Here is a 26815-nt window from a genome sequence, read left to right as displayed (position 1 = left end):
TACTTGTTACTGATGTCAAGAGCTTCATAACCTCATTTGGAAGGTCCAGGACAAGGAGAACATTGGTTCCTTGTTGGTGTGTGATTGCTGCATTTCTTCAGTCTTCTGTATGTGGGAAGGCTGGGTAACCTGCTGTCGGGGCACTGACTGAATCTGTGCCGTTATTTTAGAGGTCACTCCAGAAATTTTGTACTAGTTGTTTTTTTTTTAAAAAAAAAAGCCCTCAAAAAGCCCAAACAAACTTTTAAGTTGTGCATTTAACAGACTAATGAATTTCTATTTTGTGCTCATTCTTTTAGGGAAACAAATGTTTCCTCTGCTGTCCCAGTAACTGAGAGAGCTGAGCTGGGCAAGTCCAAGGGTTGGACTCTGAGATTTCCTCTTGTATAACTCTCCTGAAGTTCCTGTTCAAGTGATTTTCGAAATTTTTACTTTGCTTGGGTACTTTGTTTTTAAGAGACAGTGACACCCACAAATCTAGAAAGAAAGAAGTGTGACAAGAGAAAAACAGCTAGGGAAGAATGAGGAAGAGATGGTAGCAGCATGAGGAAAATCAGTGGCTTTGAATTCAAAATCAACTTACTCAGAGCAACATCTCAGATCTTAGTCTTTAAAAGAGATAAGCATTGGTTTATAAAATTACTTGGGACCTGTAAGCAAGGGGAGAACTGAGGAAGGAAATGTACTACTTAAATGCAGCATTCCAATGATGAGGTATTAATGATAGAATAATTAAGCTCAAATCACTGCAACTAACAGTCTTTGGTTTTCTTTTGTCTCTCTTTTTCTTACCCCAACCCTATACCAAATCCTTTCTGCTTCTGGTGCTTCGGGGAACAGTAGAAGCCAACCAAAGGTAAGGGCTTTTATTGTATGTTGAATCAGTGTGTGAAAAATTGTTGTATCACTTGTTCAATCTTGGGTTATCCAAATACTAAAAGCATCTCAAAAAACAGCTCTGTAGTTGATCAGCTGTTCAGTAAGAAACTCAAAGCATCTCCTCGCTGCAAAAGAGCACTGTGCAGCCTGTGCCAAAAAATGAGTCACGGGAACAAATGAGAACATACATACTCAGCATTACAGACTGGGAATGGAAGACTACTTGTTATTTGTGGGCTTTTAAAAACATTTTCTGGTATTCGTGGTAAAGCAAACTCATTTTGTTGTTACGGCTTATGATCCCGTGACACTCTATTCAGTATGCAGATATGGATCTCTGTCCCAGCGTATGAGGATTCAGCTTTATTGATGTGGTCATATAGCCAGTGATTTTTATTAAATGCTCTGAAGGCATGGGATGTTATAATAATATGCTTAATTGTATAAATAAATTCAAAGAACCAAAACTCCTTAATCTTAAATAAACAGGCTGTTGTTTCCTCAATTAGAGGATGTAAAATAATTACTTTTATCTCTTGATGCTGGGAAATGAATGTAGTGTAGGGAAAAAAGTGCAATACAGTTTCGAAGGTAAGTTATTTAGATTGCAAGGATTTTGCTATACTAAGAATTTTCATAAACGTAGGTATTGAGTTTGGATGTGTTGGTAGTATGGACGTTTGACTCTTGCATAATTGTTGTATTTTAGCTAGTATAAATACTTGAAGGAGATTTGCTGTATTGCTCCATGAGTCCTTAAATGATTTTTCAGATTCCATGATACAATCTATTAGGAAATGCTATAACTGAGGTATTTCACTACAGACTCAGTATTTCTTTTGAGGGTTTTCTCATTGTTAATATAGGTATGATGCAACATATTTTGTTCCTACAGTCTTTATTAGTTAAGAAATGTTGAGTTTGCTTACCTGTGCAGATGCTAGTTCATGGTTAGTGCCTTCAGGATATAGACAACAGACTTCGCTAAAATGGAACACGAAAATGTCTTAACAAATAAAATGAAATTTTCAGAAATAATGGAATGAGGGTTCAGAAGGTAGATGTGAGATGCTGACATGGTGTGTTTGCTCTGCCAGCGTGACCTGAAGTGATGCAAAGATCAGCTACGCAGCAATACGGGACGTCTAGGGGAAAGAGCGGCTTTCATTAAGCTTCAGGGAGAATAAACAGCCAAAGAGCAACACATTGCATTTCCCTTTTCTTATGTCCTACAGAGCAAATTTTGCCTGTGTGAATGTAGGTCAGATATTATCTTGATTTTTTTTTTTTTCTTACAAATATGTATCCAGGGGAGTTGTTTTTGAAACTGCTGTTTTTGCAGCCTGTGGTCCCAAAATATGCCCTGTCTTATTGGAGAGTAGCTTTCACGACGATAGGTGCCTGTGGACCTTTAAATGGATTTACCACAAAATTGAAACTTTCCTATCTAAACATAAGATTTCCTATCTACTCTTCTGATGCTAAAACTCATTTTTAGTCCTATTTTTTTCTTTAAAAGTATTAGACTTTGGTGATGACTGCTGCTGTTTGTCAGCGGTATATAAATACAAACTCCTTTTGCACGGACGGAGGTTCCTAACCCTAAGGCATGGTTTTAATTTATGCACACAAGAGGCACCGGGAGATGGTTGGCAGAAGCGGCCAGGGGACATCTGTCAGTTTGCAAAATAGAAAGTCTTGCAAAAAATGAATCGTGAGGATGGGTTTGCAGGAAGAGAAGGAGAGCTCCTTGACATCCACTCAGTTGCCACATGGAATGCTTTGGGGAAGCATGGAATAGGATTTGCACAGTGGAAAGGACAAAATAAAAACAAGAAACAAATAAAAGCAAGGACCAGGCTTGCATATAGGAAGATGCAGTGTTTGTTTAGGCTTCAAACTCATGGAAAATAAGTAATTCTGTGGGAATGTGTATTATGTTCAGAATGGCCTCGAGGAACATGATGTTAACCAACGTAATACAGATATTTATTTTATATTTTATTATATATAAAAATAAAAGATAAAACCAGAGACTTATTTTACATTACATCCAAAATTTGGATAACGGGCTTGATTTGGCAACAGCTTTTATAAGGTGTCCTCCTGGTTATTTTCCTACAGGTGTTTGCTTACGATCACTGCTTTTGGTCTATGGATGAATCTGTCAAAGAAAAATATGCAGGTAATATTTACTGTAGCTTTGCGCTTGTTGCCTCCAAGTCCAAATGACCTCATTAAAATACAGTATTTACTAAAGGCCACAGACCATATGGCACAAAGTGCCTTCCCCTATATGACTGCTTGTTGTCAAAAGACAAAGGAAAATCTTCAGTCACTCCTGTTTCTCTTCTCTAAAGATGGTAATAGCAATCGGCATTGCTACCCGATTGCAGAGTAGGAAATCGAGAAATCCGTCACAATAATGGGTTACTCATATTTACATCTTTATTTAAAATACTGTTCCAAGTCCATAATTTTAAAAGCATCAAATTAATTTATTTTCAGGATTTGAGGAACGTCGCTATATGTAATTTCATGTTTCACAGTGCCGATGGGAGTTTGGCATCATATTAGAACTTAATAATGGAGTATTTAAAAAAGCCTAATCTAATATAAGGGTATGTGAATTGATATGGTCTGGTGAGAATGTGTAGTGTATTTAATTAAAAGTTTTCTGTGTATTATTATGACACATTTTGGCAACTAGTTACAGTAAAATATGAAATATATTTGGGCTTACCACTCATGTTCTATTGCTTTCATATGTGTTATCTTTTAAAATTGGGAATCAGTTAACTTGTTTACATTTATTTTTTTAAAAATCACAGGAAAAGTAAAAGATGCATATGCTTCTAGGTTTTAGTTTCTCTAACAAATAACTAATGAATAGTAATTTAGTGAGGAACTGAGAAAACTGTGACACTTTCAGTGACACAAATCACACAGGAAGGTACATTTTTTGTTTCTCAAACTAACAGAGGCTCTTATGTAACTTACATGATGGTCTGTTACACATTGGAAGTGTTTAGTCCAAAACCGTTCCACTGTGCTTAGCTAGGCACAGCTATGAGTAATTTTGATGGGGAATTTTGCATGCCTAAAATTCTGAGCGGGCTTAGATGTAAAGGTACAGACTTCAATCGATGGGAGAAAGGAAAAGCTTCCAGGAACATTAATGTATTTGAGAGGACTTTTCAGTCCATAAAGTTCTACCATGTCTTGTTCAGAGCTTAGTTCCTCTGCTTGTAAAAATTCTGAAAATAGAGGTTTTGTTTAAATAGGTAATACCCAAATATATTAAGCATTTCTGCCTCTGCTTGGAAAAGGAGCTGAGAAGCTGTTCCTGCAGATTTAGTACAATTACAAAAGAAGTGATGTACCCCGTATTTTGGTAATGCATGTCTTGTACTATAATATCTCCCACATATTGTGATTCCTTCTCTGCAAAAATCTCCTTGTGGTGGTATTTAATGCCTTGTACATATACAGTAAAGTTATCTAGCGCTCTACTAGTTGCTGTAAATGGCAGTTGTTAAAATGTGTGGGTTGAGTGTATTTTGAGGTAGTGTCATTCACTGGTGGATGAAATTCTAGAACTGGTAGTAGATTTTCTGCTGATAAAAATTCTGAGTATGAACATTGATAGGATGTTGTTTTAAGCACATACAGGAATATGCATGATAATCACAGCTTCTAATTTTTACAGTAGCATAAATCTGGAGCACGTCTACTAGCTTATGGTCTTGCTCTTGCAGAGGGAACAAATACTGGGTGCTAAATGTGTTATTTGAGCAACAACAGCAGGAAAACACTGTTTGCTTTTACATAATTATTGAGGGATCCAAGCCAAGGGGCAGGGGGAATCCGTTGCTTTGTTGGAGTGTTAGCTTGTGTATTTTCTTTCTTAGGTCAAGATGTTGTTTTCAAGTGCCTTGGAGAGAATATTCTTCAGAATGCCTTTGAAGGCTATAATGCTTGCATCTTTGCCTATGGGCAAACTGGTAAGTCCCCTCTGGACATAAGCAAAAAATTTTGACCCCAAAGGTGTTACCCTGTGACTGGAGACTCTTTTCACGGCTGTTGTGACACTGTTCCAGGAGAAATGCCTTATCTAATGCCTAGATAAGAAATGTTTTTCTCTTTTGTAACATCAGATATGAGGTGGACAGGATGAGAATCAAGATTTTGTTGCTGCTGGCTACCCTTATATCTCACACCTTAGATTATTGTCTTTGGAATGATCATGACTGTCCTTGAGTTCGGTGCATCACTCATATTTTCTACCTCTGTAGTTGGAATAATCTTTAATCATAATTTTAAATGTAATATCCAAAAATGAGTATGCCTGTGCACCTAATTTTTCTCATTGTGGCACATATGTGGATGTTAGCGAGTTGTCATCTACAGTAAGGCTGTACCTACCCAAACAAGTCTTCTCTGTCAGTTTAAACTAGATTTCTTGTTTTACTTTTCCTCTTAATTAAATAGTCTTTAGCTAAATGGTGTTTTGGTTAGTTTAAAATAGAAAACCACACAAATATCTTTCCCTGAAATGCAAAATTCTTTTTTCACCTCTTCTTTCTATTTCCTTTCCAAGTTCCGCACATTAAGAAACGGTGTTGCATGTGCACTAATCATAGATTCAATCACACAGGATCTGGAAAATCATACACAATGATGGGCACTGCTGACCAGCCTGGATTAATCCCTAGACTTTGCAGTGGACTCTTTGAAAGAGCACAGAAAGAGGAAAATGAAGAGCAAAGTTTCAAAGTGGAAGTATCCTACATGGAGATATACAATGAGAAAGTCAGAGATCTTCTTGACCCAAAAGGGTGTGTAAACAGCACTGTAAGATGGTGTCATACACTCTTCCTCTCCATAACCAGTGAGCCTTAATGGATCCCCTCTAAAGCATTTGCCGTAGTATGGCTTTCGCTTCTTCCTGATCTCACTGTCCTTTTCATTTTAAATCAAAACAAAGTAGTAAGACTAAAAGCTTGGAGTAAACTCACCCTAATGCTAGCTTTTATGAAGTGACAAAAATGTCTGTGGCTGCATTTTACATGTAGAAGTGACAAAAATGTCTTACATGTAGACTTAAGGCTTTTTTGGCTTTTTTGTTTGCATTACAGTCCTTGTTCTGTGCTTGATTACGGTGTTTGTAAGACCATCATGTTTGAGATCTGTCAGTGAGAAATTAACTTTCTATAAATGTTGTCTTAAGTCATTCACGCTCATAAATAACTTTTCTTTTCCAACTAGAAGCCGTCAGTCATTAAAAGTTAGAGAACACAGCGTTTATGGTCCTTATGTAGATGGCCTATCCAAACTAGCTGTTGCAAGCTACAAGGTAAGGATCAATTTTATGAAAGGCTTGTGTTGACCTCCCAAACACTAGGGTACTGTCCCTTAAGCAGGACAAAATTATTAAGTTACTTCTAATTGCCATCGCAGTAACATGGATGTTAGAGTGAGAGAGCTGCAGGATTGTTGTAATTGTGATCGCTGGGAAGAACAGAGTTCAGAGCAGAAACTCACCTTCATCCTGTACTATTCAATAATTCTGGAAGTAATTCAACTATTTAATGAACAGCTTTCCTCCCAAACTTAAGATGAGTGCAGGGTGTATCCATGAGAAATAGTGTTTCATGATTAATTACAGAAGCACCATTTAGGAGAGAGGGCTTTCAGTAGCACTTCTTTGTCACCTTTTTTGCTATTTTTTGCTATTGCCTAGTAATTTCACTTATCAGTAGCACATAGGCAGACTGGAATTATAAACTAATGGTTGTTTACAAGGCAAATATTTGAGAACATTGCACAAAACTTGCTTGATGGATAGCAAATGTTTATACATGTATTCACAAAATGCCCTAATCTTTAAGAAGCATTAATGTCCTTTGGGAGAAACGAGTAAATATGGGATGGAATTCTGCCATCTGAAAATGGTGCAGCCCTTCCTATTGCAGTCTCTCCACGTATTTGTCTACCTGTCTTTGGTGGTTTCTGTCAAGACAAGACACATTGCATGCTTTTCCTTTACATGTTGCCCAGCAGCTTTGTGTAATACAGCATACAAAGTGGTCTGCGGTGTTCTTTTGTTTGATTGTTTTCTGGGTTTTTTTTAGTATCATCCAGCTAGAGATGCTTAAGTAAAAGTTAAGCCCAAGACTCTAAAGTTTTAACTGTTTTACAGGATTGCTGTAAAATGCTGAAGAATGGGAGCTGTGTATTTCTAAAGTATCTCAATTTAACATATCAGAGGACTTCATAAGCTCTTAAGTGTAGGAGGAACACAATCATCTGTTCAGTGTGATTCTGTTTTATAAAACTTTGAGCCTTATGTCAGTATTACAGATTGCGAGAACATTTGACAACTGAGGCTAAAATGTTACAATGTTCAGACATGAATTACTGTTTCCACACTTTTTTCTTTGCTTTTGAGTATTGCTGTGTGCAACCAAGTGCATTATTTTTCTTGATAATTTAATATTTAGGTAGAGGTAATGGATGAATATGCATATATGCATGTCACAACACTGTGTAATTTCAAGTCTTTAAAAGAGGACATCACAATTTTTTTTTTCTCATGCTATATGAATAAATAGTGGGAAACTCAGTGGGAAAATACTTGCAGTACTTTACCAAAATGAGATTGTTTTGGTAGATAATTTAAAAGAATGTTAATGCAGATATGCTTATGGCTGTGAAAATTGTATCTAGGACATCGAGTCCTTGATGTCCGAGGGCAACAAATCTCGAACAGTGGCTGCAACCAACATGAATGAGGAGAGCAGTCGGTCCCATGCAGTCTTCAAGATTATCCTCACCCACACGCTCTATGATGTACAATCAGGGGTAAGTAAAACAAGTTGCAAGGTTATAGAATCATAGAATAGTTTGGGTTGGAAGGAACCTTTGAAGGCCATCTAGTCCAACCCCCTGCAGTGAGCAGGGACATCTTCAACCAGAGCAGGTTGCTCAGAGCCCCGTCCAACCTGACCTGGGCTGTTTCCAGGGATGGGGCATCGACCACCTCTCTGGGCAACCTGGGCCAGGGGTTCAACACCCGCATTGGGAAAAATGTCTTTCTTGTATCTAGTCTGAATCTCCCCTCTTTTAGTTTAAAACCGTCACCCCTTGTCCTGTCCCTACAGGCCCTGCCAAACAGTCTGCCCCGTTTTTCTTTATCAGCCCCTTTCAGCCCTGGCAGCTGCACTAAGGTCTCCCGGGAGCCCCCAGCTGAACCCCCCCAGCTCTCCCAGCCTGTCCTCCCAGCAGAGCTGTTCCAGCCCTCGGAGCATCGCTGGGGCCTCCTCTGGCCCCGCTCCAGCAGGTCCGTGTCTCTCCTGTGCCAAGGGCTCCAGAGCTGGACGCAGCCCTGCAGGGGGGTCTCCCCGGAGCGGGGCAGAGGGGCACAATCCCCTCCCTCTACTGCCACAGCTCCTGCTCTTGTGCACTGCTAGCACTGGATCAGGTCAGCCATGGCTTTGTTCTAGCTAAGTCCTCGTAATGCTCATGTGCTTGTGCCCCAATGTAGGGAAATCCATTTCAATAGGTTTGTAAGTGAAATGTGTTCTTTGAAATGGAAAGTAAAAATGCAGACCCCAAGTTGCAGCAGACCTGCTGGAGGGTGCAGAAAGGCTCTCCTAATCCTAGAATCTAAATGAAACAATATATATTAAATATCTAAGACATTTAAATGTGAAAGTATTTTTATTTACATTTCATTATATGTAAATGTTCCTTGGAGTGGGGTGTGAAATACATTTATGTTACATTATTTGATCCCTCGCGGAAAATGGTAGTAAACTAAAATTGAAATAAATCTCCCATACCAAAACTCTTTAAACTTCATTGATAAATTCTGTGCTTGGGCAAGTCTTTAATGTTTTCAAAGCCTTGTAGAAATTTTGAATGTCCACGGAGAAAATCTAAGGCATGTACGTGCCTAAATATTGAATACAATGTAAAGCGTAACAAGTATTTGGATTTTTTTCCTCCTCATTTCTTGGTTTCTACCAGTCTTCTTAGGCAAACAATTTTCGTTGTTCTTTATTTGCACTTTGCACTTCAAATCAGCAGTCGTACAATGCTAAACTCCTTCATTTGCCATAGTTTGTCATTCCCTTTTTGCTGTAACTGTGCCGTGTACTTATCATGCATATTTTTTGTGTGGTCATGGTCAGACTGGATGCAAGGTGGTGGTTCTGCTTGTCTGTCTGTTCTCCATCTTGCAGTGATCACTGTGTGAATTTCTGGAGCAGATTTCTCTGTTTTCCCATCTGCTGGTCCTTCCAGTCCCGGAAATAACATGTTTCAGTATGCCTGATGATTACACTGTATTTTGAGAGGCTTACAGTAACATTTTTGAAAGCATATTGATTCTAATTATCCTGCTGCTTTAGGGGAACGTAGCACTTTGCAGCTGTGATACTGAGATGCTAAAGATGCTGCAGAAAAGAATGATGCAAGCAAACAGTTCTCAAAGACAGTGTTAGCTCTTCAAATTGGCCTATGAAATTCATGGAGTGTTTCAGAATGTCATTTTGGGTCAAATGTGATAAAATGATTTATAACAAAATCTGTGTTATGGGATGGAAACACTCACATGGCTTGGGTTGCTTTCTAGGAGGTTGTTAGGCTATAGGAGACTTCTGCAATTCTAATAATTTTCATAATTTATAACATGCTTCCTGTCACGTTCTTTCTCACTTTCTGAAAAACAGAGTGGAAACCTGGTATACAGTCTGAGATTTTTAGGAGACTGTTTACAAGATGATAAAACAAAGGCAGAAGATAAAACAAAGACATTCTGTCTGTGACTCCTTGGTCTGTATTCCCTTCTGCATATGTTCTTGCTTTAACATTTGATTAATGTGCCCCCTGTTTCTCTCCTCTGGAGATTTCTGAGATGTCTTGAAGATCTGAGTGTATCTTACTTCACTTCAAATCCTCTTGTTGTGCCTAGAGCAGCAACTAGTGAGTTATCACAGAATATTGTTCAAGTACTATGACTTTCAAAGCTGTTGGAACAGCTCTAGAGAGTCTACACCAAGAAATGAAGCTTGATTCTTGTTTGAAAATACGTCAAGCTATGTAACTTAACTTGACTGAACTAACAGTAGCTGTTCTCTGGTTCCTTCTTGCAGACATCAGGTGAGAAGGTGGGCAAGCTGAGTCTGGTGGACTTAGCAGGTAGTGAAAGGGCAACTAAGACTGGTGCTGCGGGAGACAGGCTGAAAGAAGGAAGCAACATTAACAAGTAAGACTCGGTGATTATTTCTTTTCCTTTTTTTCATCAGTAAAATCATGACTGCTAAATACAGTACACTTGTAAAATAGGATAAAATCAGCTCTTGTAGCAGTTTTCTTCTTCCCTTTTCTCTACTTTTCCTTCACACATACAATACTTTTAGATGTTTCAATGAGATCTCTGCCTATTTAAAATTATTGGCGTCTTTCCTTCTGTACTTGTGTTCCTGCAACTACCACATAATTGCATTGTGAAGACGTGATCATTAAGGCTGAAAACATAGACCAAAAACAAGGAGTAGAGCTTTTGTGAGAAAAGAATGATCAAAAGTGTATGAGGAATTTTCTCCTCGGAGCTCATTTTTGGAGAGAAAGTGAGACTCTAAATATGCATTTGACTTCTGAATATTTACACTTGTTAATGACTGCCTGTGTTCTCTGTGCAGATCCCTGACAACTCTTGGGCTGGTTATTTCTGCCCTGGCAGATCAGGCTGCTGGCAAGAACAAGAACAAATTTGTTCCTTATCGTGATTCTGTGCTCACCTGGTTACTTAAAGTAAGTACTCTGATCTTGTTTATTTAAAGAGAAATAAAAGGGAGGAAAATAGGAGAAGAGTCCCATTCAATGAAATAAAAAGCTGTTCTTTTGCCTTGTTTTCTGGTTTTGACATTAACCATGATTGTCTTTGGAAAATTAGCTGGACGTAAGCCATTAGTATCTCTACAGACTAAATAGGTTCCCTGTCTCTGCTGAACGGTAATGGCCTAAAGAATAAGGAACTTAAAAAAAAAAAAAAATTAAAAAGCATTATCTTTTATGGGTCAGTTTACATAGAGCGTCACACACAACCTTGGGGCTAATTTAATTTGGGCTATTGCCACATGCAACTGAACTTAACATACTGGTTAGCTTTGAAGATTTTGATTAAGACAATTGCCTTTTCCTAATTGTCTAATGTGTTTGTTAAAGTACTCTACTTTTGTCAGCAGAGTATGATTGCAGAGCATTATCCCAGTTACAGTCTGAGGAACAGGTCAGAAGACTTTGTACATCATATTAATGTGAAATGAACAGTTAAATCATTTTCTGTACTACATAGGACTCTATTTGGTATTCTGGGGGGAAAAAAAGAGCGTACCATGATGGCACTTGGATGAAGACCTGCAAGGTCTAAATGAAGAAACAAATTCTTAAATATGAGTTTTATGTATGTTGAATTAGAAGACAGGCTTTCCCACTTCCTACATGTGGAAGTGGCCATGAAGCATGGTAGCCTGATGACAACAAATCTTGGCAGTGTAAGTTTGATTTTTAGGTTTAGTCATCATCTGGATTTCTCCCGTTCTCTGAATGAGTGGCAAGCACAAATGTAACCTCTTCTATCCATAAAAAGCTTGCCTGCTAGGAAAGGTTGCTTGTCCTTTTTTTTTTTTCTTATCTTGCCTGGTACAGTTTGAGTCATCTGGATTGACTTGGATTTTGAAGGATTATTGAATTCGGTGTCATATATAGATGACTTCAGTTTCACTTCTATGATTTTGTTAAAATTTTTCTCTTTCATCATTTGATTGGCAGGATTCTCCATAACCATGTCTCATAGAAATACGAACTTACCAAGTTTTCTTTTCTCCTTGTGCTCTGTTTTATTGTTATCAAGAAGCAACTACGATATTTGTTAATAGAAGGATATAATCTGGGGAGAAACTGATTTTTGGCACCACCAGCCTTTTTTTGTCCTCTTACTTTTGTAGGTGCTCTGGCTAGATTTTGATGTCTTGAATACTCTGCTTTGCTTCCCCACCCATTCTTTGCAGTGTTTTTAAATGTTGTTTGAATTTGACATCCCTGTGATTTAACTGCACATGTGGAAAGAAAAAGAAAAAGTTACTTGCAGGTTGTACAGAGATGTGGAGATTAAAAGAGATGTTTTCCTTAAGAAGATTTGAAAACAAAGTTGACCTCAATGCTTAAGTAAAATAAAATCTCTACTCATGTAACACCTTAACACCACAAACCTTCATTTTTCTCAGTGCTGTCTTTTAATGAACTTTTTAGCATGACCACTGTGAAATGATATATTTCTTCTCCCTAGTGTAAACATCACAGATACCGGACATCAGATAGAGACATGAGGGCTACATAAAAATCAGAATGGCCTAGCAGAAATAGTGTCTGTGCTTTTCTACAGTAAAATAAATCCTCATTTCATGGTGTTCCTTGCCTTTAAGACTTTCTTAGTGTTTAAATATATTTTTGCCTCTACATATTTACACTGAGTTTTTTCTCTAATTAAACAGTGATTTTTGGCTCTCTGCATAATGGGAACAAGACCAGCATGCAGCTTGCTTCAGTTTGCTCCAGTTGCACGTGTGCTGGGGTTCCTGATGTGGCTGGCTGAGCAAGCAGAGTGGAAACTTTCCTAACGAATTTCCAGCGTTGTTGTTAGAATTAGTTATGCCGTTCCACTTCTAAACAAATCCAGCAAGCAGACTGAAATTCCTGTTTAGCACCTGTCTGATGCATTGTAGCTACGATGACGATGGCATACCCAGCACATGCTTTAGCTCATAAATAGGAGCACACTTTTGTTTTGCCTTCTTTCAAGCAAACCTTCTTTGTGTCTTTAACATCCAGCTATGTTAAGTGCAAACAAAAGGTTTGGGGCTTTTGGAGGTTTTTTACAAACAAGCTCATTGAAGAGAAGCTTTATTTTGAAAGGGGAAAATTGTAAATGTTTTTTTAATTAAAGATCAAAGGAGGGACTTATTCATTTAGAGAGGCCTGTTTGTAGAAGCCATGAGATGGTGGGCTATCTTTTCCCTCTAGCTTTCAACTTTTAAAAGTTGAAAGTTACGATGCCGAAGTGGGGTAAGTGTGTTCTAATGCTAGGAGTATCTGTCATACAGCGTCTCTCCGCAAACCTGAGAAACAAGGAGGGTTCAGGAGACCTCAAGATCTAACACCTTGTGTTTAATTTCGTTGAGGATCTTTAGACGTAAGTACCAGGTGAAAAATACTACTGCAAGAGGAGGCTTGAAGAGTGGTGTCAAGTTATGTGTGGGAAGCAAAATAGCTTATCAACTCTGTAGCCTTTTGGTTTTATCTAATTCAATTGATACAAACATCTCATTTTCCCATTTTAATCAGAAGCCCTGTATGTTTTACTGATGGCTGCTTTCAAAAATTTTAACTTCTTTTCACAGTAATCTTGGTGCTAGAAAAGGCTGTGCTAGTTTAGTCTTAGAAACAAGTAAGTTATTTCCACTCTGTGTGTCTCTATCACATGCAAGCCCAGCCTTTCCAGGGTAATTTGCAGATGCTGTCTTCACTAATGAGAGGCTGGCTTACTATTTCTCTACCTTTCTTACTTAACATTAAAGAAACCAGTGAAATCAGCACAACAGTTTTATACATAAAACCTTATCGGACAGTCTGGCATTGGGCTTGAATAGCCACATTACAAGAGGAACTTGACCCAACTTATAATGGGTGTATTGTGAATTACGGTGTATCACACTAACAGTGTTCTCAGCTGCCTGTACTGCAGAGTTGCAATTCAAATAATGCATTAATTCTATTTTGGAGCTAATTAATTAGTGCAGTGAAGGAGTTTCCCAAAGTGCAAACTGTTAAGGTTTGGTTTGGAAGCAGAGTACATGGCAAGCTCCCTGATAAACTTCATCTTTTTATGTAGAACAGGGTTTGCAGTTGCAGAGTGTCGTTCCTAATTTTTGAAAACTGTTGACGGATTGGAGAAAAGTCCTGGCTTCTGTAGAGCCAGAAATGCCATCGAATGAGTCACGGACTCTTGTTAGTTTTTTTAAGGTTTTTGGTAGAGGCTTTGGAAAAACATTTCTGTGTTACAGCGTGGATCCTCCCAAGCCATGTGTGTGTTGGAGTAAATATTGGCTGCTCCTCAGATGAGAAAAAAGCCACGCTGGTATCGGTCAGAAGGCTGCTCTTTTCCATTGACTTCTTTATAAATACTCTCACCTGCAAGTGCTAACCATGCTGGTGTACCTCACTGTGCTGAGCGCTGTACGAGTGAAATTGTGAATTATTATATTCTCTACCCAGAGAGCCCTTTCGCATGCCCAGGGACAGCAAAGCGCTACTCGTGCAGCAGCGAAGCAACATCGGTCTGTGTGGTCGACGCTTGTCGGACCACTGAAGCAGCCAGACTGCTGTCAAACTATTTTAGGCATCAGGCAGTAAAAAAGCGAGTGTTAAGAAAATACTTAAAGGGGCGTTTTAATGATTGCTGGGGAAAGCTACGTGTGTGCTTTGTAATTGAAATGCTTAGACAAACAGCTAATGTAGTCAGATTGTTCTAATGGCAATGCCTGACCTAGATTTCATGGGTTATTGAAGATGAAAGTTAATAGCGTGGTTTCTCTCAGAAAGGGATACTGGATAAAAATTAAATAAAAATAAAATAAAATAAAAAATAAAAAAAATAAAGCTCAACCAGACAAAATAAGATTTGCTGCAAAATTTAAACCGGAATATTTTATCTTTTAGACTGGCCAAAATTGTAAACCACAATTTTGCCATCAATAAAAAGATTGAATGCTTCCTTCCTTCCCCCGCTCCCTTGACACACTCCCTTGCAGGAATGTGGTTTCACGCCCTTCTTCTCTGTCAACCAGATTCCAAAAGTGAGATTTCTTACATAACTCTACTTAGATGTGTGAGCTGTGTAAGTGGGGGGAAGGGAAGGGCCCCATTCTGAGATGTTTATAAGAATAAAATCAACTGTATCCTTTATAACAATAAAGTTGTATAAAATTGTTTATGAGGAGATCTTTAAGTAATTTAGATTAAGTACTTATTCCAGTACTTCCAGTCTTTAAAATAAGATATTCTGAATTCATTATGATCTTTCCTGCTCCTCTTTTCAGTAGTATCTGAGAAGTCTAATGCTGAAGTGCTTATATTTCTGGTTTATAAACCTAAGCAGCAAACATAGAAGTAAACCTTTGTAGCCCTTACTAGGCACCATAAAGCCCAAGAAAGGGACTGTTTTCATTCCTGTTTAAATTAAAACAGATTCTGAAAGTCAAGAATGACATTTCCTAAATGTGCGTTTAAAAAAAAAAAAGGTTGAAAATAGCAACTTTCCTTGATTTGCACAGCTTAAAATATTAATTTTGAACTGAGGTGCTCTGACAAAAATGGTTCTCTTATTGTTGCCCCCATCTACTCCCAACCCTCCGTTATTATTTGCTCTCTGAGTTCATTGACTGGGTCAAATGAAAGAAAACCTTCTGTTTTAATTTTATAACTTCCACCACTTCCCAGGATAGCCTTGGTGGGAACAGCAAGACTGCCATGGTAGCAACGGTAAGCCCAGCAGCTGACAACTATGATGAGACCCTTTCAACACTGAGGTACGCAGACCGGGCCAAGAACATCGTTAATCATGCTGTGGTGAATGAAGACCCCAACGCTCGCATTATTCGGGAGCTCCGTGAGGAAGTGGAGAAGCTGCGAGAACAGCTCACAAAAGCAGAGGTACAAATTTTAGTCTTGACTAGCCAGCAAGTCCTGTTAATCCTGTTGTCAGAACTTTCTTACCTGGCTCTCAAAAATGAACGCCACAAAGAATTACTACATGGTATCTGTGAGAAATCTCCATTTATATCACTTCTTTCCATTTTTCTGTACGTCAGTCTTGAAACACGGGTGATAACATGAGGTACAGGTTCTGTCTGAGCACCTTGTTGAGCAATCCTGTTTTTATTGTGAGATACAGATCAAAAGCAAGAGGACATGAAGGCAGGAATCGGGGTGGAGTCTTAAGATTGTGCAGTTTATAGGCAGAGCTTTGCCGGTGTGTTTTTGGCTACATCCTGCGAGGTGTGAATTCAGTTAAATAATGCTTGCTTGCTTACAAGCTTTAACTCTTCTCAGCTGAATCTCTTACAGGCTCTAGCCAATATTACGAGTATCTGCATAGCTACCTCAATGAAACTGTGAAAGGAGCACGACCTAAATGTTAGGCGAAGGCCAAGAGCTAGCGTAATTCTGAGTTCTGTTCTCAAATGTGGAAAAGCAGTGGTGATATAATCCATCTGTTTTTCAATTCAGAAAAACTATGATTACAGTATTTGTCTCATGAGGTATGCAGGGAATGCTGGCTGTGGTATTAGAAATGACTAGTGAATTTTGGACTGTTCTTATTTGAGCTGCCTAATATGCTAAGCATCCAATAAGTGTCTATCAGTTTCTTTAAGTTATCTCAAGCTAAATATCTAACAGTTCCTCTAAAATATGAACCATAGACTTAACAGTTCTCTGAGAGATGCAAGTACTCCCTGTTTTTTTCATTTGTGAGCATTGATGCCAAAGTAATGGCAACTTTCCAAAGTAGTGAAGTAGTGTTTCCTAAATATGAAGTAATAATACTTGGGAAAGGAAATATTTAAAATCCCTCCCTAGTTGTCATCTCTATGTCATTGACAAAGAACATGGAAAAATTGGTGTAGTTTGCTATTAAGAGTCTACACAGTAAAGGTCAAAAACATTATTTATTGTCTTGTGTTCCTTTCAGTTTAGCCCATTTGTAGCCCATCTAATTGTTCTTACAGAAATGAGTATAAATAACTTTTTTTAACTGAATAAAAACACTGACCTGTCCTGACAGTCAGATTATATTTTCAAAGCTCATTTCCAAATATAGAGGTTACCAAGTTGTGGTTTTGGGTATTTTTTTTTTCCTTTTGGTGTCAGTATCCTTTTCTCTCCCGAACAGCCGAGGCAGAACAGAACTTGACAGTTTACTTACCGCCATCCCAGAAGACTAAGGCATTATCCTCTTTCCCCCTTTTCTTTTTTAATCCATGCATTTTGATCTTTTCTTGCTGAAATTAATAGCACGTGTGTTAATTTGTTTGTGCCAAGACCACCAGCTTGTCCTTCCTAAGCTGGGCATTTGGACTAACTGCTGTCAGCAGAGGAGCACACCTGCTGGTCTGGTGTAAATCTGGGCCCATATATCTGTTTTTTATATAAACATTGTAGGGAGTGAGGAGAATGACCTAGCTCATTTTACAGTTCAAGCATGTGAAAATGTTGAGTGATTTTGCCCCAGGTCCAAATAAATAGACAAACAAGACTTAGACCTTGAGAGCAACTGGGCTTCATCCTCCTGTCCTGCTCTGTAGTGTCCAGCTCCTTTGCACCGATCGTGGTTTATTGGTCATAATAAATCTTTGTTCTGGATATTGCCTTGGCTTCACTTTCCTTCCTGGGTGGAATTCAGGTTCCCTTTTACCCTGTATTTAGGTATTTGAGATATTCAGCCAGAAAATACTACACGGGACACACTAGCCGACAGTTCGTAGACTGTTGCATGTCAAGGCAGAGGAAACTCCTGTCTTAAAGCACTTTCTCCTCTTCTTGAGCGAACCGCAGTATAATGAGGCCAGTCTGTTTGATTTGGATTCCTGTGAGGACTTTTGGGTTTTGTGGTAAGGAAATGTCTGATGGAGAATGATGCTTGCATTGTTTAATTGACGTTGCCTAAATACCTACCAGCCAAAACCATTTTCTTCTTGTTAGCCGTAATGAAATAAGGATGTAAGCAGGTCCACAGGCTTCCTGTCTGAGGGAGTACCGAGGGGATATGCCCCTACAAGACTTGAGGAAGTAAATATGTGTAGTATGAAAATGTTGATGTCCTTTCAGTTTTTGGAATGTCTGATGGGTGGCGGTGGGGGATGTATCTTCTTATTCTCAAGTTAGCCCTTGGGTGGAACGGGGGCCTTTGACTATTATACAAAAGAAAATTAGAGCTGTGATGGATGAGCGAGAAAATTGAATTCCAGTGTCCAGAAGCACATCGTAAGGCTTCTCTCGATATCGGCTCTGTAAAATGCATATGTAGAAGTGGATTACCAGAACACCTCGGGTTCCTTGATACTTGCTATAGAAAGAAAAAATCACACCCATCAGGCCACATCAAAACGAATAATAAAAATATTTTACTGGCATGTCAGTTTAAGTGCCAGAGATGTTAAGTGCCATTTTGAGGGAACGACAGCTGAGACAATGGTGGGTAGCCAGATCAGCGGTAGCTTGAGAAACAAGATTGTTTTAATTATGAGTCTTTTGGGATACTCGTAGTGGTATAGAAATGAGATCAGTTTGTGCAAATCTGCCAATATCGTGTAATTGGTTTGCACTGAAGTCTATAAACTCCACTTTCGTATCTGTACTTGAAGCTTATCAAACTAACTTTTTGATGGATTCTGCATTTATATGCAATATATATTTTAAAAACCTCTTTACTTACTAGTAAGTATGCCTTGGAAATTGAGTAAAGTTACGTTTCCTTCTTTCCCCATCTGTGTGACAGCGATGTGAAAAAAACAAAGCACAACAAATTTTCTTGGTTTATTTGCTTTTATTTCTGCAGGCTATGAAATCGCCAGAATTAAAAGAACGATTGGAGGAATCGGAAAAGTTGATTCAGGAAATGACTGTGACCTGGGAAGAAAAATTAAGAAAAACAGAGGAGATAGCACAGGTTTGCTGCTTTCTTCCCTCCCCCCCTATTTTTTTTATGAAAAATAGGTTTGTTTCCTTTGTCTGTCAGTTCATAGAGATTGTCTGAATCTCTCCCCACATTTATGGGTAAGTAGGTCAAGCTTACTGCCCTTTTGAAAAGCTTCACTTAATTCCTGTGATAGCTGGGTGCCTCCCAGATTGCTATTCCTGTAACAATAATAAATTGTCACTGTATGCAAATGGAGAAGTTATTTACAAAGTAATAATCCATGGATGATAGGATTACAGGGATTTTTATATTCTTCAGATAGTAAAACTGTTGTTTGTGATGAAAGATGGAGCACTGAGAGCATCAAATGCAAGGTTATGTACCGAGTGCCTCAATACACGAGGCAAAGAGTATTCAAGAATAATGAAAATAGAACTGTTCAGGATCCCTGTGTGTTTTAATACCTTTTACACTGATATTTAGGGCCTTAGACCATAATTGAATATGATGGTTATGTTGAAAAATTGTGCAGGTCACCATGATTATTGCATGACACTTTCAATTCTTACCACACAAATGCTGACGTGTATTTTTGCAGTAGGGAGCTTTTGAGGGGGAGGATTATTGAAAGGTGATGAATAACATGTAATAAATAAGGAGAAAATGGAGCCTCTGATACAAAGCCCTCTTGTAGCTGGCACAGTCAGAACAGACTGTGTTGACTTTAAAGATCCATTGTAAGAAGTGCTGCTTGTGACTACGAGGGCTTCCTGGCTTTCAGTGCAGATCTGTACTGTGGATTTTCCTCCCTGTGTATAAGGGTGAAAAATAATAATAAAAAATTCTGCTCTCATCCTACACAGTAGTTTCTAGGCATAGAAACCCTGAGTGTGTGAGGAGGTTGAAAAACTAGAGTAATGAGCTCAACTCTACAGACTAAATCTGCCTTGATGTTTGTGTATAGCTGCTTGCTTCAGCTCTCTTCCTCTTTGTCTCTAAATTCTCAGCCTGTTACGATGTTTCAGAGCCAGGAGTTTCACCAGCCTTGCAGCTGTAGAAGAAGTGATTTTTTTTTTTTTTTAAATTTTTTTTTTTTTTCTCCAGAGGAGAGATAAGGACTAGTGTTTGTGCAGTGTAAGGCTGTTTCGGGACTGCTTGGAAACCAGTGGAAGGAACCTTCTGACATCTTCAGAAGCTGTGGTGGGCTGACCCTGACACCAGGTGCCCACCAGAGCTGCTCTGTCGCTCCCCTCCTCAGCTGGACATGGGAGAGAAAGTATAACGAGAATCTTGCAGGTCGAGATAAGGGCAGGGAGAGATCACTCACCAGTTACCATCAAGGGCAAAACAGACTCAACTTGGGTAAAAATTAATTTCATTTATTACCGATCAAATCAGAGTAGGGTAATGAGAAATAAGAACAAATCTAGAAACACGTTCCCCCCACCCCTCCCTTCTTCCCAAGCTCAGCTTCACTCCCCATTTCTCTCCCTCCTCCCCCCGAGCGGCGCAGGGGGACGGGGAATGGGGGCTGTGGTCAGTCCATCACACGTTGTCTCTGCCGCTCCTTCCTCCTCAGGGGGAGGACTCCTCACCCTCTGCCCTGCTCCAGCCTGGGTCCCTCCCACGGGAGACCGTCCTCCACGGACTTCTCCAACATGAGTCCTTCCCATGGGCTGCAGTTCTTCATGAACTGCTCCAGCCTGGGCCCCCCACGGGTGCCGTCCTTCAGGAACAGGCTGCTCCAGCCTGGGTCCCCCACGGGGTCCCAGGTCCTGCCAGCAAACCTGCTCCAGCCGGGGCTCCTCTCTCTCCCCACGGGGCCACAGGCCCTGCCAGGAGCCGGCCCCGGCGCAGGCTGCCCACGGGGTCACGGCCTCCTTCGGGCATCCCCCAGCTCCGGCGTGGGGCCCTCCCCAGGTGCGGGTGCAGATCTGCTCCCCCGTGGAGCTCCATGGCCGCAGGGGCACAGCCGGCCTCCCCGGGGGCTTCCCCGGGGGCTGCCGGGGACCCTCTGCTGCGGCGCCCGGAGCCCTCCTGCCCCTCCTGCTCTGGGCTGGGGGCTGCAGGGCTGCTCCTCTCACACCTTCTCACTCGTCTCTCCGGCTGCAGTTGCTGTTGCCATTTTTTCCCCTTCTCAGCTCTGCTCCCCCAGAGGCGCTGCCCCCGTCGCCGATGGGCTTGGCTTTGGCCAGCGGCGGGTCCGTCTCGGAGCTGCTGGCACTGGCTCTGTCGGACATGGGGGAAGCGTCTGGCAGCTGCTCACAGAAGCTGCCCCCGCAGCCCCCACAGCTGCCAAACCCTGGCCACGCAGACCTGGTACAGTAGGCTTAGGCAGGTCCAAGGTTAAAGGCATTTGTATCATGGCTTGTGAAGTGATTTTATTTCTGGCCAGCATTTATCAACATCTGTCTGTCAAATTGTAGCAGGGTAGGCAGGTGGGATGGAGAGATAATTGTAAACCTTTGAGGACAGGATGATACCTCGTAAAGAATGAGGGCCATGGAAGAGACAGTTTCTAGTGATGGAACGGCAATAAGGGTTCTAACTATGCAAATAGGCAATTTTTCACATTTTCAGTGAGTATTTGGCATACTTTTAATGTATTTTGAATGTTTAAGTTAACACTGGGTCTTGAGCGATAGTTAACAGAAACTGGCTCATTTTCTTTGAGTTAATCTTATGAGATCAGACTGTGGGCCAGGTCCTCCTTTGGGCAACACATTCTTTGTGTCTGTCTGTAGATAAAGGGGGATTATGTGAACTTCAGAGCCTGGCACTGATGGTCGGAAGAGAGATCTCTGACATCGCACCGCAGTCTTTCCTCGGTTCTTTGTTTCTCTCTCCTTTTCCTTACGAGAGCATTCTGTTGGTTTTTTAAGTGCATGGGGAGACAGGGTAGAGAAAATCAAGAGGGAGTTGTGTTTGCTATTCTTCGTTCTTTTAATCTTGATTAGACCTGGTACAATTCCAGTGCGGAACAGAGAATTATACTGAATAGTATCACATACTAATGTTTTAAATACAAAGCAGAGTGCTAAGTGAAGGTCAAAACCTTAATAAACATTCCAGCATTACTGCTATATAATGTCTGCTAATTTTTCTTTTTTTTTTTTTTAAGTCTCGGCATCACAGGCAAGGCCCTGCAGGTCTTCTGTATTTCTTTACTTACTTGTTTTACCCTCCTGTTTCTGCTTCCCCCTAGTAACTCCCTGGGAGGCCTGCCATACTTATTTCTTAAATTATGTTTGCTGTTGTGAATAGTGAGTCTCATTTCAGTTTCTGTATGATCCTGGGAACAATTCTCAACATTTCTATCTCAATTTTTTTTTTTTAGAAGAATCCCTTTCTGTTCTTAAGTCAGAAATGTTTAATGTTCCTCTTTCACTGCTCTAGTCTTCACCCAAACACTTCCCATTGAAAGATGTACATTTTTGCACAGTAATGCTTTGTTGTTGAATTCTATGAAGTCTATTCACAAGAACAAAACACTGTCCAAAACGCTACTATTCTTGTTCAGCAGGAAGTGTTATTTGCATTACTTAAATAGCAGGTTGCCAGTTTTTTGTCATTTTGATTGCTCTGGAATAAAAGACAGACATGGAGCTTGACTTGGCAGGGATTTAGCTTAACTTGTTGCTTTTTAGCTCAAAAGAGAAAATAAAGGGCTCTAGAGATGTCTTTGTGGTAGCGTTTTGCTGTTCCAGTGAGGTCATGGAGAAGCTCCTACAGTACCGCAGTGTGCTGCTCTCGGCTGTTTTCGTTTTTCACTAGGAAGATGCAACCCTGTGAGACCATAACACGTAGCCCTCTGAGACCAGAGGTGGAAGGACCAGAGAAATTACAGATGCCCTGATCAAAGCTTCATATAACTAAGGCTTTTGTGTCTAATTTATTGCAGAAGAAAGAGTTACCTTTTTCAGAAGTAGCTGCCCATCATTTTGGCTTGTGGCTTTGGCAGACAGGAATCCATTTCCGAAGGGCTGTACGTCACTCAGCTTAATTTTTTTGATGGCTACTCTCTTGCAGGAGCGTCAGAAACAGTTGGAAAGTCTTGGCATATCTCTTCAGTCTTCTGGAATAAAAGTTGGGGATAATAAGTGCTTCCTGGTTAATTTGAATGCAGATCCAGCTCTCAATGAACTTCTGGTATACTATTTAAAGGTAAAACTAAATATTGAGAGAGATATATATAAAAATATTTTTTTTAATAGAAGTGGGATTCCAATGCTGTTGGCAGACGTGTACTTAGAGAATGTTATAAAAACTGCCTATCTAAAGTATTTTCTGATACTCACTGCCTCGTTAAAAATAATACAAGTACAACCTTTTTATTTCAAATTTAATTCTTTGTATCAGAGGAAGGTTTTGGGGTTTTATGTTTTTGTTTTGTTTTTAAAAGAAATTTAGAGGTGGTGTCTTTTATAAACTGTCTTCTGGGGTTTTATGTCAGTTTTCACAAGGTTTTTACACAGAAAAGTGTTTTATCTGGGCATATCATCCTGCTTCTACATGTGTAGTACTGACTTCAGTTTATAAAGTGCATTTTTATTCCTCTTCATGCAACTTGCCAGGAGTGAAAAGCAAGTGCTGTTCTGCTACTGTGCAGTCCCTGTTACTGACGCTAAACGTAAAACACATAATGTGACTTTTGGACTCTGCACTGAAACAATTGAGCAGTTTATTCTAGTTTAACAAACTGTTGACGTGATCTGGAGTCAGGAGGAGAAATGAGATACAACCATTTTTAAGTCACATTTTATAATACAAGTTCTAAATCTTTAGCAGTGCAAGAGCGTTGGCAGTTTGAACTTCACATGAAATCATTCTCTTTGAAGTGGTCTATAGTAACTGTCAAAACAGGCACAGAATTAGCAAATGGGCTGGAAGACGGTTTTGGCTTAGTCAGTCTTAGGAAATACACGATCCTCTTTTATCTCAGTCATAGTTGCTCTATGATGTCTCACTGAAAGCAAGGGAAAGAACTTGCTCAATGTTGTGTCTGATAAAAAAAATTAAAAAGGACAATAGAGCTGAGCCAAGGTTTTGGGAGAATTTAATCCTTTCCAGGCGCCTTGCAGGTAGGTGTCCAGAGTGTGACTCAAGCTGCTAAATCAGCTGCGATGCTGAGCCGACTTCTGTGGTGTTGTTCATTGTGAACACATGACGAGAGTACACTGAAGACAAAGCCTGCTCAGAAAACGGGCCATGCCCCATCAGTACCAGCAGAAAAGTCTCAGGTGGTACTGTGCTACTTCCCTTTCCTAGAGAAAATCCCTTTATGTGGGGTAGGTTTTGTGTGTTTCTGTTAGTCTTTATTTTTTATTTTTTTATGAGGCAAATTTGTTTTGTTGGTTGAGAATTTTGGTGTAGAAATCCCTGTACTTTGAAATTCTTTTGATAAAATGACTTACATCTGCTTTGCCTAAAATTCTGAGATTAAACTCTCACTTCTCAGAGTAAATACCTTGCCCACATTCTCTTTAATGCTGAGCTGCATATGTACTAATCCTTATAAGCACCAAAGCACAACTTGATCTGACGTATCTAAACTATTGTATCTGTTCCTCAAAAATTGCTCAGATACCTAAAAAAGAAATGGATGAACTGGGGCATGTGTGGAGTGATCCTTCCTCTGCCAAATCCCTCATGCCTTGAGTTCGTCAGGAATTTCTTAAGCCATTGGATGATCTAGATGGAACCTGCATAATAGCCATGGGTCTAACCACTGTGAACCTGTCTTAATTGCTCTTTGAACTCCTTTATACTTTTGGCTTCTACAACATCCTGAGGCACTGAATTCCACAATTAAGTTCTAGAAACCGCTTCATCTTCGGATTTAACTGCTGCCCGTAAACTTTCCTGAGCGTTCCCTACTTGTTACTGTAAGACAAAGCGAGGATTTGCTTGTAATGTTTCTTCCTCCTCTTTCCCCTCCACCAGAAATATTGAACAGCTTTTACATTTCGGAACTCAATGACAAGATATATCCAGAAGGAGAAGGGATGCATTAGAACTAGTGAATTTTTGCAATCCACTGCTAACAGCTCATTTAATTTTCCTCAGGAGCACACGTTAATAGGCTCAGACAACTCTCAAGATATCCAGCTGTGTGGAATGGGAATTCTTCCTGAACACTGCATTATAGACATCACCCCAGAAGGACAGGTTATGTTAACACCTCAAAAAAATACTAGGTAAAGAAATAAAATACAGCTCCAGTTGTATAATAAATGTAGTTTTATCTAGGATTTTATGATTAATGGTACAAAGAGATAATGGAATAATACTTTTCCATGTAGTCTGAAGTAAGAAAATTTTACTTCTTGTATCCTGCTTTTAGGTTTGGTTTGAATTGTCATCTCCCCGTCTGTCAACTCATATCTCATTCTGAAGAGATTTCTCTCAGTGACGGTGTTTGTAGTCTTAAGTTTTCAAAGAGAAGATGAGTAAATGGCGTATGCTTTCAGCAAGTAGATACTCAATGATTTGCAACTGTGTAGATGTAACTCTACCAAAATTTGAATTCATTTTCTAGGAAATCTTGCTCTGCAAAGAGCTGCTGAAGCATTTGCTTTATTTGATTAAGTATCAGTACTTGAAAAGCAGATGGTGTATTCAAATTGATCACAAAATGACATGCATCAGCAGCAGCTCCAATAATATCATAGAATCACAGAAGGGTTGGCTGGGAAAGGGACTGTTAAAGGCAATCTAGTCCAACCCCCCTCCAGTTGAGCAGGGGCATCTTCAACTAGAGCAGGTTGCTCAGAGCCCTGAATTTATTGTTAGATACACAAAATTCAAAAATTTCACATTTACCCGGATTCGTAGTTGGTCCTGCTTTGAGCAGGAGATTGGACTGGATGGCATCCCGAGATTCCCTTCAGATTTGAGTTATCCTGTGATCGAATTTTCACACTTAATCTGACTCTGAAATAAAAGTTGTTTCTGATTATTCTAGTTAGTTTATTGTCTTTAAGCTATTTACATAGCAAAGTTCTCTGATGTCTTATTCAAATGTTTCTATTTTGTGTCTGTATTTTGAACTAGTGTGAAAAGTGTTTATTTCCAGTGACATCATCTTTTTTCAGGCCCCTCATTTTTAAGCTCTAATTATATCCCCCAGACATAGCTGTCATAATATCTATCCAAAAGAACTGAACTCCATAAGCTTAAGCAAGCAAAAGAAGCTGAGTTTGAGGAATTTATGAAACAGCATAGGGTAGGTGAATGCAGTTTCTGGGGATATTTTGTCTGTTTGCAATCCATAAACCTGTTCTCCTACCTTAACTAGTTACAATAAAGATAGTAGTATTTGAGGGGGGAAAAATTAAGCCTTATACAGATGCATTTGCTTTAGGTTTTTGCCTTTTCACAGGACATTCGTAAATGGTTCTGCTGTCATGTGTCCTATCCAGCTACATCATGGAGACAGAATACTGTGGGGAAACAACCACTTCTTCAGGTACAAAAGTTATTAAAGAAATTGTAAGTTTGCGCCAACTTTGTTTTCTCTTAAGGTATAAGGAAAGATGACAGTGGAGCATTCAGGCTGCAGGAGGAGATGGTTTCTTTTTCACTGGGATTATAAAGGCAATGCTGATGTTTGACTGCTCTTGAATGCTAGGTGTCATAGCAACTGTGCCTGATTTTGGTTTCAGAGCAATAGGTTGACTTAACTTCTTGTATTTCCAAAAGACTGTAACCTCGCTGATGAGGATTTTGCTGTAGTTATCAGTACTATTATCTCACTGAAGAGATCTAATTTTTGAGGGGGTAAATTTAATGCAGTTCAGTACCACATTAATATTAAAGTATTTTCTCTTCCACTGTGAAAATTAGTACAAGCTTTGACTTGGAGGGATTACCTTCTGGATTTTGCAGCTAAGGTGTTAGATTTTTGACCTATGTTATACAGTGGTCTGGGTCTTACAAGGGCACTGTGTTCTCTGTTGCCTGGGATTCCAGCTCCAGCCATACCTGAGACCTTCCTGTATCAGACAGGATCACTGGCAGAAGTTTTATGTGAAAGACTGTATTCTTGAAACCCTCTGTGTCTGGTCTGAAATACCGTAAAGATCAGTGGATTTAAATGATAATCTAAAACTTGATTGTTTTCTTTTATGCTTGAAAGAAGAATCTGCATAAAAAGTGTGATGCAGTTTCATT

General features: G+C 39.6%; 1 protein-coding gene across 1 annotated transcript in view; it reads left to right on the top strand.

Annotated features, from left to right (window-relative positions):
- Positions 1 to 26815, top strand: part of KIF13B (kinesin family member 13B) — a gene marked incomplete at its 5' end in the record, with an annotated part of 127798 nt that overhangs the window by 50999 nt on the left and 49984 nt on the right. Inside the window, 13 exons of the mRNA XM_081997575.1 lie at positions 844 to 856; positions 3004 to 3064; positions 4791 to 4883; positions 5537 to 5717; positions 6148 to 6235; positions 7609 to 7743; positions 10038 to 10150; positions 10587 to 10698; positions 15445 to 15657; positions 18563 to 18673; positions 22673 to 22807; positions 24710 to 24840; positions 26025 to 26111. Of these exons, the coding sequence (XP_081853701.1) occupies positions 844 to 856; positions 3004 to 3064; positions 4791 to 4883; positions 5537 to 5717; positions 6148 to 6235; positions 7609 to 7743; positions 10038 to 10150; positions 10587 to 10698; positions 15445 to 15657; positions 18563 to 18673; positions 22673 to 22807; positions 24710 to 24840; positions 26025 to 26111 (1473 nt within the window). The remainder of the gene's footprint in view (positions 1 to 843; positions 857 to 3003; positions 3065 to 4790; positions 4884 to 5536; positions 5718 to 6147; positions 6236 to 7608; positions 7744 to 10037; positions 10151 to 10586; positions 10699 to 15444; positions 15658 to 18562; positions 18674 to 22672; positions 22808 to 24709; positions 24841 to 26024; positions 26112 to 26815) is intronic.

Source organism: Phaethon aethereus (assembly GCF_964289735.1).
Source record: "Phaethon aethereus genome assembly, chromosome: 3".
Taxonomy (NCBI): Eukaryota; Metazoa; Chordata; class Aves; order Phaethontiformes; family Phaethontidae; genus Phaethon; species Phaethon aethereus.
This window is presented reverse-complemented; position numbering and strand designations above follow the sequence as displayed.